The 14,077-nt window shown below is 36.1% G+C and overlaps 1 protein-coding gene across 1 annotated transcript; it reads right to left on the bottom strand.

Moving 5' to 3' along the window:
• Nucleotides 1–2,138: 2,138 nt before the first annotated feature.
• On the bottom strand, nt 2,139–10,069 carry sarnp (SAP domain containing ribonucleoprotein). The gene is made up of 11 exons (XM_006793990.2): nt 9,974–10,069; nt 8,471–8,570; nt 6,778–6,821; nt 6,606–6,676; nt 6,286–6,337; nt 5,944–6,017; nt 5,412–5,446; nt 4,100–4,125; nt 3,933–4,001; nt 3,080–3,166; nt 2,139–2,968 (listed from the first exon to the last, which is right to left on the bottom strand). Exons 1-11 carry the CDS (start codon nt 10,004–10,006, stop codon nt 2,927–2,929), a joined length of 633 nt encoding a protein of 210 aa, XP_006794053.2. The 5' UTR covers nt 10,007–10,069; the 3' UTR covers nt 2,139–2,926.
• Between the last annotated feature and the right edge of the window lie 4,008 nt (nt 10,070–14,077).

Genomic DNA, 14,077 nt, shown 5'->3' with positions numbered 1-14,077 from the left:
ATTACAGTGTTTTCAGTCAGTGGTGAAAGATAAAATCGCTCCATTATTTTATTTAAAATTAAATCTGGTAATTTGGCCAATATTCTCAAGGTTTTCCCCTTAATATAAAAGGTGAAAAGGTCCATTTCAACACGTCAAAAACAAACCCCATATTTCCTGTTGAGAGGCCATCTGCAGCGTACCACTTTATTTTCTTTCTTTTTATTTTTTGTACCCACTTCTCTGCTAATATCCAGGCAGGGAATGCTGGGACCTCTTAATCCTTTTCCTTTTTCTTTCATTTAGCTAGTAGGAGCTTTCACAGTGAAACAGATGTGCTTGGTGACAGACTTAAAAGCCATGCAGGTGTCAAATAATTGACGCGTTGTATTGTCACAGAGTACTAATGGTGAAAGCCCACTTCTGATTGTATTGTATTTGGGTGGTTGAGGCTGTCTCTGTCCCGCAGCAGTTTTTGCTCCATATCAATACAGAGTCGTTCAGACTGATCACTCTCATTGTGTCATGAAACTTCAAGCGGGAGCGGCCTCTTTCTGTAGGTGTGGGGGGGGGTTTCAGTTGGTTAGGGCACATTAGCAGGAGTGATGAGGTGATCACCAGGAAGTTTAAAATACAGATAACTCTGAGTGGACATGATTTTTAACAGTGAGCACTAATTTACACAACAAAACTTATCAGTGAACCGCAGATATTGAACTGTTATTTTAAAAGTACATGCTACGAAAGTGTTAACGTTGACCTTGTTCATACTTTTTCTTCTCCTTTTGGTTTGTCGTCTTTAAACAGTTTGAAATGCAGCAGTAAAGCTTCTTGCTGGTTTTAGGGTCGAATCATTCCAATCACAGTTCTCTGCAGTGGCTTTCTGTATGTTTCATAATTGATTTTTAGATTTTTCCGATCACTTTTAAAACTTTTGATTTGTTTGCAAATTACAGCAGAAATGTTGCCCAAATGAGCCTTCATGTTGTTGAAAATGGTTGATTTCCTTCAAATGTCTGTAAAAATATCTTTTTGTTTTTTTATTGTGACTTATTGGGTTTCACTTCATCTGGGTATTGATTTTGCGTCATTCCTGTTACAACCGCTTTACTGCTTTTGTTTTTCAGACAGTGTTTATGTTGTTATTTGAGGTTTTACAGTACAGCTAAAAACTCTAGAATGTGTTACTGCAGCAACATTTTATCAAAATGGGACAGAAATATTATTTCGTCATACTGCATCAATTGTAAGCTAGATGTTTTAAACCATTTTCCCTATCATAACATTGTTTGATGTTATGGGAAGAAAGAAAATAAAGGGTAAAAATGACCCAAACTTCACTGAAACCAAACTTTTAATGAGTAGAGAATTGATCCTTTGATAATTAAACCTCTCCGGAGCTTTTTTACATTAAAACTAGCTCAGAATGACTGTTTCATTTGTAAGATATCTACATAGTCTGTTTTTAGACTGTAATATGACTAATCACTTAATGTTAGGTGAAAAAAATATTCCCTGTAAAGCAGCAGCACAATGTGCTTGATATAGGAAAGCATACAAAATGTTAAAACAGGAAAAACTCAAACTGCTCCTGTAATTCTTACTTGAAAGGTTGTGGTAAATTATTATTACTTGCATTTTATAGTGCAACCAAAACTCACAAATGTTTTACTTTAGCAAAATTGAAATTAAATACTTTATATCGCCTGCGCGTTTAGCACTCAGACAAGGACTGTCGGCTGCTTTCTACGATGTGTCAGGCACCCCCTTTGGTGAAGCTATCTGACTCCAATCCCTGTGCTTCATCAGTGCCCACCAGGGGGTAATTACACTCGCAAAGCTCTTTGTCATTTGAATCAATGCTCCAGATACACATTTGCCTTGTTCTGTTATCTCTGTGAAATATGTAGATAAACCTTACAATCATACAACTTCTAACTGGGGTCTCTAACTGGCCTGACTCTGGGTCAAAAATAACATTTCTTAATGTTCACACACTTGGAGAGAAATATGAACACACAACTCCAGCCATATTTAAAGATAATAAACAACTGAGGAAAATACAAACTACACCTCGACAGAATGTGTTCTTTAGTACTAAAATGGTCCACACTGATGATCAAACTCCAGTAACAACAGTGATGAGACAAGGACGCAGGTATCAAAAAATTGAAAACAATTTATTTTAAATCACAAAACGTTATAAAATGGACAGATAACTGAAGCAGTGTATCAGTGATGCCCCCGCCCCCCTCCAAAAAAAACAACCAGACTATCTGATCAATCAAAAGTACAGTTAAACACACAGTGAGAACAAATTAGTCAGTAATCTTCCTTTTCCTATTACTGTAAACTACTAGATGTTTCAATCGGTTATCACTTCCATAACAGGTTTCATCATAACTGGAACAGTCTACAAAAACATGTTTATATAAAAAGCATCAATTTTTTTCTTTCACTAATGGAAAACTTTACGCAACGGCTTCAGAACAAAAATTTCAACCTCGTCGATGGTTTCATGTGTAAAATGATTTTATTGATTTCACTGAGCAGTTTGTCTTAAGATTATATGACGAGTAATTAACCATCTTTTACTGTAAAGTAGCTGCTTGTTGCTGTATTTGCTTGATATACATTAGAAAAATGGACTGTAATGCAGTTGAAACGATGAGCAAATATCTTAAAACTGAGAAACTTCTGCGTTGTTTACAAGCTCCTGTTTGCACCCCTTTAATTCTGTCATTACAAAAAAAATCCAAATATGTGCTTTTCAACTACTTTAAATGATACAGCTGCCCCATTTATAATTCTTATTTGCATTTAATTGTACTTTTGATTTTAGCCTATTCCGGTTCTCATCCTCAGGAATCTCTGATGTACAGTCACAAAAAACCCTTAAAAAAAAAAACAACAACAAAAAACCAAAAAACCCTACTTCACACTTTATTTACACTTTTCCAAATCTTTCCGCACGTTTCATCTTCTTTGCCTGCAGAGACAAAAAGAAAGAAAAGATTAATCAGCCTCTTTATTTCATTCACTGTGGTTAAATTACATGTCATTGTGATGAAATATGAATCACACAAAACCAAAATCGTACCTCGACGTCGTCTCCACCAACTGAGCCCGCGCTTGTTAGGACTCCAAACCGCTCCTTCCTCTTCTTAAGCTTCTCATCCTCCTCAATCTGAAAAAGTCAGTATAATATTAATGCTTTAGCTATAAATTATTTTGTAATATATAGTATTTCTTAACATTAGCACAGATTCTCAAGGAAAAGTAAACAAAAACTAAATAAAAGGGCAAACAATAAAGACAAGAAAAAAAGAATCAGAACAACATTTAACCTCCTAAGACTTGAACTCTTTTTAATTTCTCTTTGCTATTTGGGCTGATTCGGACCAGATGACAAAGAATTATCTGATTTTTTCTTTCTTTCTTTTTTTTTTTACCCGATTTTTGTTCCTGAGAAAAATGAGATCCACATAAGAGGACATTTGTTTTAAATTTTGATAGAACAGTGGCAGCATAATGTTCTCGTAAGTGGATATCAGGCCCTTGTAGAGCAAAATTTAGTATTTTGGTCTAGACAACCCAAAATGTGATGTCCACATATGTGGACGTCAGGTCCTAGGAGGTTAAAGAGGGTTAATAAATAAAGAAAAAACAAGTACTATTAGGGCTGTTTGATATAATGACATATATTTTATGACGATATGAAAACGTCTATCATTTCATATCACATTATTGTTTGTTTTGTGGTGTCACAAATATAATGACGACAATTTTTCTTCGAATTTTAAACAGATCATCTGCAAAATAAATACATAGAGTAAACTTTTTTTTATTTTGATTTATTGATTAATTTTAATTTCAGGCTTTTCAATGTCCAGCATGAACCCTGATTCATTAGTTTATACACCACACAAAAACAAACAAACAGTAGAGCTCACCTTTTGAGAAATAGATGAGACGTTCATGCCAAATCTTTCTGCCCTCTTCTTCAGCTGATCGACGTTCACCTTTAACAGAGACAAACATGATGATTCAGCGTCCTTTTTGAGTCAGATGGAGCAATAAAGAAATAAATGATCAGCAATTTTTTTACTTTGACACTTACCGCAGCTTTACTGTTTACAACGACACCTGTTTGAAAGACAGAAAGTTGAAAACTGTGAGAAAAACCATAATAAACACTGAAATACTTGTAATAACACTACTACTAATACTAATACTACTAATATCGTTGTTAAGGGGTTGGATGTGGCTGATTACAACTGATTAAATCTATGTTTAGCAATTTTAGTTTAGCACTATCAACTTTTATTGGCCGAACATGAAGTCTTAAATGAAAACTAGTGCAGTAACAATTTCCCAGAAAAAAAAAAGTATTTTCCATTTATCTTTAAATTAGTTACACACAGAAATACATTTAAAAAGGTTGTATTGTTCACCATATCTGCACTCATCGCTCTCCACAGGCTACATATGAGTATGAAATGATCAAAAAGTTCTAGGTAACATCTCACATTACCTGATTGGCTGATCTCCAGTTGAACATCATCTTCTCAAACACGTCCACATGGCTTTCAGCACAACTGTTATTTTCAGATTGCACCATGGAAGTCCCTTTCTGACCAATTTAACTGCTCTGTGATTTAATCTGTCTTGCTCTGCATATTACTTGATATTTTTTACTTTTTATGCTGCTTCTGCACTGTGAGTCCTTCAACCGCTCCAGTGCGTAGAGCAGAGGCACAAATCAAGCGGTCAGAATGAGACCTCCATAGAACGATTTCAAAATAAGCTACTGAAAGCTATTTGGAGGTGTGAGAGAAGCTGACATGAAGGAGATGATCTGCTCATTTAAATCAAGCAGATACACAAAAAACCCACAATGTTACAGAAAATATTTTTAATATGATATGTTAATGTATTTTACATGAGCTATCACTAACGTGTTGTATTTAATTAAAGGTGAAACAGACTCATTGCCCCATCTTGTGGTTTAAACTGGTACAACTGTTTTAAATATAGTTGATAGTTTTGATGAATTCTGGGAAATTTTAAATTCTTCTTAACGGAATTAATTTATAACAAATAACATTCATTATAAAATTCTTCTTTTATAAAAAAATAGATTTTTTCTAGCAGTAGTATAAGTTAGTGCTATCATGGTATTATTATTATTGCACTACAATAATACAGGCTGTATAAAGGTTTACAAAGGCTTATGGTTCTTCTCTATAGTAGAATTAGAAAATAAAACATTTTGTAACGTCATCATATAAAAGAAATAAATTATGAATAAAATACAAAGATTCAATTTAAAAAAACAAACATATTTTGACACAAGCCTACGAAGTCAGTCCTTAGCTTCGATACATTTCTTATAAAAAAAACCATTTGTATAGTAAAGAGTGACAACAGACCTGGAGAGGGACTTGAAGTAGCAGGTAAGCCAAACCTAGAACATAGGAGAACACATGTTTCAGTTTTAACATAGATTTACTGAAACATAAATCTGCTTCATGAACTACATGGGTGCTACTCGAGAAGTCATGACCATCATTTCTGTCATGTATGATGATGTTTGATTCATCTAAGTGATTGCTAACTCAGGGAGGAGTCGCATAAACTATGCTATTTTTAAATTATCACATTTTATTGATATAAAAAATGTCAATAAAATAAATATAATATAAAATGATAAACAAATTGAAATAACTCAAAAAGACAAAACATCAAAAAACTACAATTTAAAAGAGCCTATGAGAAAAAATAATATCACATAAAAAAAATGCTCCAGATTTCATTGAAGTATTGAAATAAAATAAAGTAACATTGGAAAGATACAATAAAGAGATAAAGATTTGATTCATCGTGTTCTCGGACAAAAAGCCAAATGCGGCGAGCACAGTTATTCTACTGTTATTTTGAAAGAAGAAATAATTGAGGCCTCACCTTGCTGCACGTATAGCCTTCTTGCTTTCAGATGACGCCGGCAGGTTGAAACGTTCGGCTCTCTTCTGAAGTCTCTGCTCAACAAATTAGATAAAAAACTGACATTACTGCTGTACATGAAGTAAAGTCTAAATTCTAAACTTTGTATACTTCCTATTGAAATCTCTCTTACATTTACACCTATACATTTGATGTATTACCTTTGCTCTTGAATCTATACGTTTTATTCATATACTCCTAAAAATAGACCACTGAACTTTACTATGAGCTAAAATTCCCCTCTGACTCACATTTAACCTGACACATTTAAGTCATTAGTGGATGCAAAAAGGTTGTACACACCTCGCTGGCAGATAATGGAGGAGTTATTTTCACCACCTTCTTCTCGGCAGGCCTGAAAGTAAAAAAGTAAAATTTCAAACGTCAAAAAGATGACGAGAATCATAAATTTTAGTTTCTGTTGGCTGCCTAGAAGTGGTAAGGACAAACATCGCTGGTGCATATGCTTCATAAATCTGAGAGTAACAAATACTTATTATTTTCTTAGTAAGAACATTTCTACACAGATATTACTGAACGAGACCCAAATGTCACATTGTCCACAGCCAATAAGTGCTGAAGGAACAAAAAAAAAAAAGTACATTTAACGAAGATAAACTTACTGCTCAGGCTCGATCGTTTCAGAATCCTTGTCGTCTTTTACGTCGTTGGAACTCTCAACTTTAGTGAAGTCCTGAGATAAATAAATACATTTAAAAAAATGACTTCTTCACAATACAGTCTGAGAGGGGGATTTAAAGAGAGCATATTGTGGGAAACATTGTAAAAAATTACCACTGCATCCTCTGCAAGCACATCATCTACGTCCACATCTTCCTCTGTTGTTCAGAAAACAGGAGAAATAAATAAAGAAAAAAAGAACGAACATATATAAATATACAGAATATTTAAAAACAAAACAAAACATGGAAAACACTTAAAATGCATCTGCATCATCTGTGGAAACAATTTATGTCACACCCAACACATGCACGTGTAACCACCTACAGGGGTTGTCAATCTGTGGGTCCAGCACCCGAATACAGGAAGTGTGAATCGGCTCTTTGTTTAACTACCCCTAAACTGAACATGTGAATATTACTCAGCAGGCAATGCAGAGTTCAAATGGAGCTGATGGATGAACTATACTCAGTTTTTTACTGTTTCACAAAGTGCTAAAAAGGGAATTTAGATGTTAATTGGAGGATATTCTTAAAGCAATATTGCAGGAGCAAAGCAAAAGCAGAATCTAATAATAAGAATCACAAAATAACAATCAATCACCTCAATTATACTTATCTAATTAACACTCTGAGCTAATGTTGATTTTGTTCTAATCTTTGAAAGGGGAGAGATTGGAGAGGAGATCGGGAACATGCAGGCCTGAAGATGCACGTCTCCCTCCCGTAAAGGTAGAATGTAAGGAAACATGTCCAGTAGAAAACAATCGAAGTCCAAATCTTCTTGAATTTATAATGTAATACGGCAAAAATGAGCAGAGAAAAAAAAAACATAAAACCAATTTGTAGGTTCAAAGTGTTCGTGTGATGGTGGCTCCTATGGCATTACTTGCTGCACTTTCTAACTGTGGACCCTCAGCACCGAATTTTAAGATGATGTGTTCTGCTCATTGCAAGAACTAGAGGAAAAACCAGCCTGAATGTTCCTTGGTGCCTTCTTTTATACTCTCTTGGCTGTTTGCCTCCCCCTCTCTCTCTCCTCCTATCTGGACACCGAATCGCTGTCATTTATATATAATCACCTGATATCCAGACATACCCTATCGTCTTCTCCATCTTCGACCTTTCAACCATTTTTAACTAAGAAAAAGTTACCTCACTTAAATCACTTCATTACATTTGATTCTTTTCCATGTTATACTTAAAATAATTTGTTAATAATTACACCATATATGAGCCTTCAGTCAAGTACGAATACAAGTCACTTTGTTTCATTTATTCATGTAATTCCACTTCAATAAGATTTGTCTTTAGCACTTTCTCACATGAGCATTCATTTTAACATAATCCATTTTTGATTTAAACACAGAAAAATGCTTTTTTTACGCAATACAACTTTTTTTTTAACTAGATCATACATTTGAAAAGTCAGACATTCTTTTGTGGTGAGCGTCGCTCACCGTATACTCTGTTTATTATTAAGCAATTAATGAATGAACTATCAGCAAAATCAGGTATGATAATTATGATTCTGTGTTTAACTATTGCAACACTTTACACCATTTCTTTTATTCAAAATCATTATACATGCATTATTCATGTATAATGTTGGGTTGGCAACAAGAATAAAGATGATCTAGCAAATATGGACAAGCTCTGTTTTAGCTAGCTAATTTCAGATATAAATGACTCTTCTCTCACGTCTCACATTGGTGGATTTTAAGCCCTTTATTTAGGCAGGTAAATGAAATGTTTTGTGCATGCGTCCGAGTTAAATGAGTGACAGTATGAAAGGTAATGTTCCTCACCGTGTTCCTCCAGATAAGCCTGAAGTCGGGCGATGAGCTCCCCCTTGTTTCCCTTGGTCTCCAAACCTCGGGCATCGCATTCCTGCCTCAGTTCAGCAAGCTACAAATAAAAAACCAGAGTTCATTTACTTAAACCTGACCTTTTTGGTCATTAATCCATCTAACACAGACCATTTACTATTTATGTACAGAGAGCACTATTACTTCTGTTATGTGGATGTGACAAATTTGCAGGTCAAAGAATATGTGAGGGTCAGCAAAAGATACATTTCATCATCAGCAGGTTAATAATTGCTGTGACAACTTTCTTCTTCTTAAAAAAAAAATTCCAGAAAAACTACAGAATGAAAACGCCCCTAACTATTAGTTAGGATAGTCAAAAATAGATGTCTCCAACCTGCACACAAATATGAAAACACAACAACCACACATGAAATTCATTGGATTAAATCACATAAGAAGCCCATTTAGGTAACAAAATCGGTTGATTTTTAAAGAAATTTCAGTACCAAATTATCCATCGATTTTTTCCCTCTAGCACCTTTTCAGTACCTTTAATGTAATGTAATGCACTCTGGTATGTTTTCTTTCTTTCTTTTTTCCTGAAAGCTACTCTGCATTAGTTGACAAATAATCGTTTTCCATCACTGCCCTTGGAGTTTGAATCAAATACACTATTTGGATTCCTCCATCAGCTGACGCATAGAGCATCTAAATGTATGGACACAGACAACAAACAGACCCAGACCACACTCAGACAGAAAATCTTTACCTTCGTTCATTTATTATATTTTTACTAACTGGCCTCTTTAGTTTCATTTCCCCTCTTCCTGTCGCTCCCCTTGTGTGATGTGAGCTATTTTATTTATCTAATAATTTACTTTATTTCTTTGTTGTAAGTCGGGAATCTCCCAACACTTTGGGGACACATAAACTCCACAAACACACAGAGTTTACACATACTGCTCATTTTTATGTTGTGTGGCCTGAGCTGGAGTCAAACACATTTTTAAAATATAACCCTAAACTGCCTGTGAAGCATTTGATATAAGTTTGCGCAGGGCAAATAGCCTGGCGGCAGCATTTTAGGACACTTGTGGATGTAAAGTCAGAGACCGAGTAAACTGAGCTGCACTTTTAAAAGCTAACGTTGGGCTAGCCTCGGCCAAATTAACTTGCTGTTAGCGTTCTTACAGAAGGACAGAGACAGTAGGTGACTTTGTGTGTATATATATGACAGTATTTGTTATTTCACATTAATTTAATATTTAATGTTTTTTCTCTCTCCTTAGCCGATGTATTCTAACGTTAGCCCGCCGTTAGCTCTGTGAACACATGCCGGGTGTTCGCCTTCTTATCCGGACGTCATTTTGTTCTTTAAAACGGTTAATTAACGTAACCCCGACCTCCGGTCCTGCATCTAACTCCGGTTAAAAACTATCTTTATCTTTAAAAACCGACCAAATGCGGGTTATAAAGTGCATATTTTAGGGAAATACCAACCTTAAGCTTCTGCAGCTCTATCACTTCGGCCATCTTTCTTTGTTGATGTGTTTACTTCCTCCAATCAAACCGGAGTTGCTCTCCTTCTCAGCTCCTCCACTCTCACTCGGTTTGTTACAGCGCCGCCCACCGCTGCGGCTGACACCCTGCAGGCGTGTGCACGTACAGAGCCCACGGTGTGATGGTTGTGCAGGGTCTTATACCTTACGGTATAAATCGCCTTGAGGCAGCTATTGCTGTGATTTAGCACTATATACATACAACTGAATTAAACTTAATTGAAAACGAACTAAATACAACTCATTAGTGATACCTTTTTAGTAGCAGATTAGACCCACTTTTGCCCTCAAATCCGTCCCCAATCTTCAAACCACCTATTTTAATGCAAAGCTAACTGAACCTTGTGCTATATTAATGTAATATTAAAATAATTTTAGTAGATAGGAACACTAACATCCAAAGCAGGAGATTTCAGTCTAAATTGTAATCCTAATGAAGGTAACTCAGCTTGAACTGGTTAAGTAGAACATCAGCAGAGAAAAAATATGTTCTGTTCTTTACTTTAAATCCATAACAGTACAGATCCTGCACTCATCTACAGAGGATTTTCATGTCACCTTTAAATAACACAGTTAGTTTACCTCAGTTTGTTTAGCAGCATGTTTCTTAATATAAGTTAGCGCTCTTTTGTTTCTCTCCCTGTGAAATACAGCAGCTGGACCTTCAGCTAGCAACACACTGTAAGACAAACTGCACACAAACAGTTTGTGTGTTTGGTGATGTTTGTTAAGGTGATAGAAATTAAATTTGAGTTTACTATTAGTCAGAATAAATAAATAAATAAAAACCCCTCACTATGGCACAAAGTCATATTTTTCATCTTTCATGTGTTTTTATGCCACATCTCCTGGTGATTAATACACCAACAGAATTGCCTTTCATGTGTTACAGTTTAGGCTCAGATGTTTGATGTGTGAAGTAGGGGTGGGTTTTTATAATCGATTTATCGATTAAAATCGATTCTGGCTTGGATAACGTAAAATCGATTCATTAAAATCCTGAATCGATTTTTTAATATAAATTAATTTTGCCCGAAATGCCAGAATCTCTGGTGAAATCTCACAAAATTTCAACAACCACCAAACAGCTAAAACAGTAAATGAGAGCAGGAACACGGATTCTGCACAAAGACTTAAACACACAGCGCAGCCCGCGGATCAGAATCAGTTAGATGTCGCCTTTCTCACGGTCGGGGCTGAAAGCCGACAGCGCGCTGATTCTGATCTGTCGGCGGGTCCGCGCTTTGTGTTCACGCCCTTTATGCGCTGATTCTAAAGCTGTTAGTTTGATGTCTCTCCAAACAATATTGACCGAACCAGCAGCAAAAGAAGATCCAAACTATGCATCACATAAACATCGTCATGTATTCACTCTGACTTTTACTGTTTTGCTTCGACCACGATGCACAGCTCTCTCGCGCGCGTGCTCGCGCTCTCTCTCCCTCTCCCCCCCCCTCTGTACTGTTTTCTGCTTTATTCGCTTGCTTGTTACGCACAAGTCTACCGCTGTTTACAGCGCTGTCGGCCGACGTTTTTTTTTTTTTCCGTTTTATATACTTCCGAAAAGAAAACCTAATTTCTGCCGTTCAATAGGCTTCTGAACAAATTTAAACTTTTTAAAATTATGCAAAATGCAAAACGCGTAGCCGTGTCTCTAATAAAACCGCTGTAACGTCAGAGGTAATGTTCATGTGTTGATTATTGGTTTTCTTTCATTTTTGATGTACTGCAGAATATTTTTATAAAATCCCAGGCCAGGAAAATCACCTTCATGTTTTTCTGTGTTTTATCTTCAGCTACTTTGACACAAAGGCCTCTGCTGTGACGCTCACACCTCTGTTAAAGTCTTGCGTGTGTCAGCTTCCTTTTTATAGATACAAAAATATGTAAATGTACTGATCTGAATTATAATATTTCTGACTGTCAAAATTTCCCAGATTCAAATCGAAGTGAATCGAATCGAATCGAATTAAATCGAATCGTGGATCGAATCGATTCGGGACCTTGTGAATCGGAATTGAATCGATTCTAGAAATCAGTGACGATACCCAGCCCTAGTGTGAAGGCTCGCAGTGTCATGATATCTCCCCTCAAATGTGTTGAACCAAAACTAACAAGCCTATTTTGAAAACGTAAGGAGTAAAAGTAAAAAGCTGCCAGAAACATAATCTAGTCAAGCAAAGCACAGATGCCTTAACATTCTCCTTACAGTAACAAGGTATTTGTACTTTGTTACTTCGACATCTGACTGGGGCTCTTTAAACTGTAAACCAGCAGAGGCACCAGATTCTTATTATTACAACATCTTATGAAAAGTGTTGATTTTCTGTCAGTTTCTTGGTCTTCGTGGCTGATTTTATTGCCCAACTGGCTTCCGGGAAAGATGAAAAAAGATGAAGGTGGATACTGAGACGGTTCATATTCTTGTTGCTAGGGAACAAGGCACCGAACATAACTCATCTGGCACCGTGTTGCAAATGCACGCAAGAGACAGTCCTCAAATCAAAAATGTGTTTAAGAAAGTCAGTCTCTGTTCACTGCTTAACTGTTCCAACCTGCATCTTGTTGCTTTTTTAAATTTTTTAAGTAATTTATTTTAAAAACCATGTTTGATTTATACATTTCTTTTCTTTATACCGTAAATGTTTTTTTCTTTAATAAAGCAACAAATGCTGTTTTTGGTGTGTTAAGTGACAAGTAGGTGGAATAAAAGAGTAAATTTACACATGAAGACAAACTGAAGCCTTGTTTGGATTATGATTTCTGCTTGGACCAGACCTCCAAACTGAGCAGTGAAGACATGAAATACAAAAAAATCTTCCCACCTTCTGTAACACACAGATTCTGGTCTGACCAACCACCTCAGCCATGGGCTAAAGATGACAACCAATGCAATTCTAAGAGATAATTTATTAGTAAAATGATCAAAAAAATGAAAGCACAAAACAGTCCAGTGACTTTAACAGGGATTAGCAGTTGTCCACAGACCCACCACCCAGTAAGTAGAAGGCCAGTAATCACTCCAGCCTCAGCAACCCAACTCTGCCTTTAGGCTGCGGCTTATAGTAGGTCCTGGCCTGCACAGAGTCGTCTTAGATCTGGCCATATGACACACCTGCAGAGAGACAAAATATCAAAGCAGCATTTGTAGTGTGGGCTATTCGTCGACTAGAGTATCAGTGCAGTCAAATATACCTGCCTTCAATTAATCCAATCCAATCCCATCACAGCCACGGGCTCACAGCAAATGTGACACACAAAACCACTCCCAAACCAGTGCAACTTCCCACAGCAAATATGGAGATGAATTAAAGGCAACATTAGTCCACCGTAGTGCACCTTCTTTCTCTGCCGACTTGAGACAGGCTTAAACTGACTCTGTGACAGAAGATCTTCATGTTGGAGTGGCAAAGCCTCCTAACCAGGTCACATCAAGGAGAAAAGGTCAGTTTTAGAGTTTACACTGAATTCTGATACCAGGAAGTAAAATAAAAGCTTCAAAGCCAAAGCAACAAGTGAAGGTTCATTTTCTTGCAGTTAAATAAGAGGATTGGTCCAGTCTTATATTCATCTGTGATTTTTGCAGATATCAACAACATCCCACCATCAATCCCATTTTATGTAACTTGTAGAAACACAATTAAGGGTCCAGTCAAGGTTTTGTTTTGCAGGAGGTTATTTGTTGGTTTTTCACCCTCATTTCCAGTGTTCAGGAGGGGGTTTACATCTTGAATGAAATGTGTGTATAACGAAAATCTTATTACTCGCTAAGTAATATCAAAAAATCTCTAAAGACAGAACTCTGAAGCGAAATTATTATTATTATTCTCCACATCAGTTGGTTTGGATTAGTGTGTTATACTGGGTTTGGAATCACAGCTTTACATTTTTTAAATTTTAATTAATGTGGTTATTACCCCTTAGTAACATTTTAGCAGCTGATCAATGAAATCTTTTTAATCTACGACTAATCTACTTTGTTATTTCTTTAAATTTTTGCCTTATTTTATCATTGTTTTCATGCTCGTGTTACAGGGTTCACGTT

The sequence above is a fragment of the Neolamprologus brichardi genome, chromosome 20 (assembly GCF_056152115.1).
Source record: "Neolamprologus brichardi isolate AB-2024 chromosome 20, ASM5615211v1, whole genome shotgun sequence".
In the NCBI taxonomy this organism is placed as follows: Eukaryota; Metazoa; Chordata; class Actinopteri; order Cichliformes; family Cichlidae; genus Neolamprologus; species Neolamprologus brichardi.
Note: the sequence above shows the minus strand (reverse complement) of the source record. Positions and strands in the feature narration are given on the sequence as shown.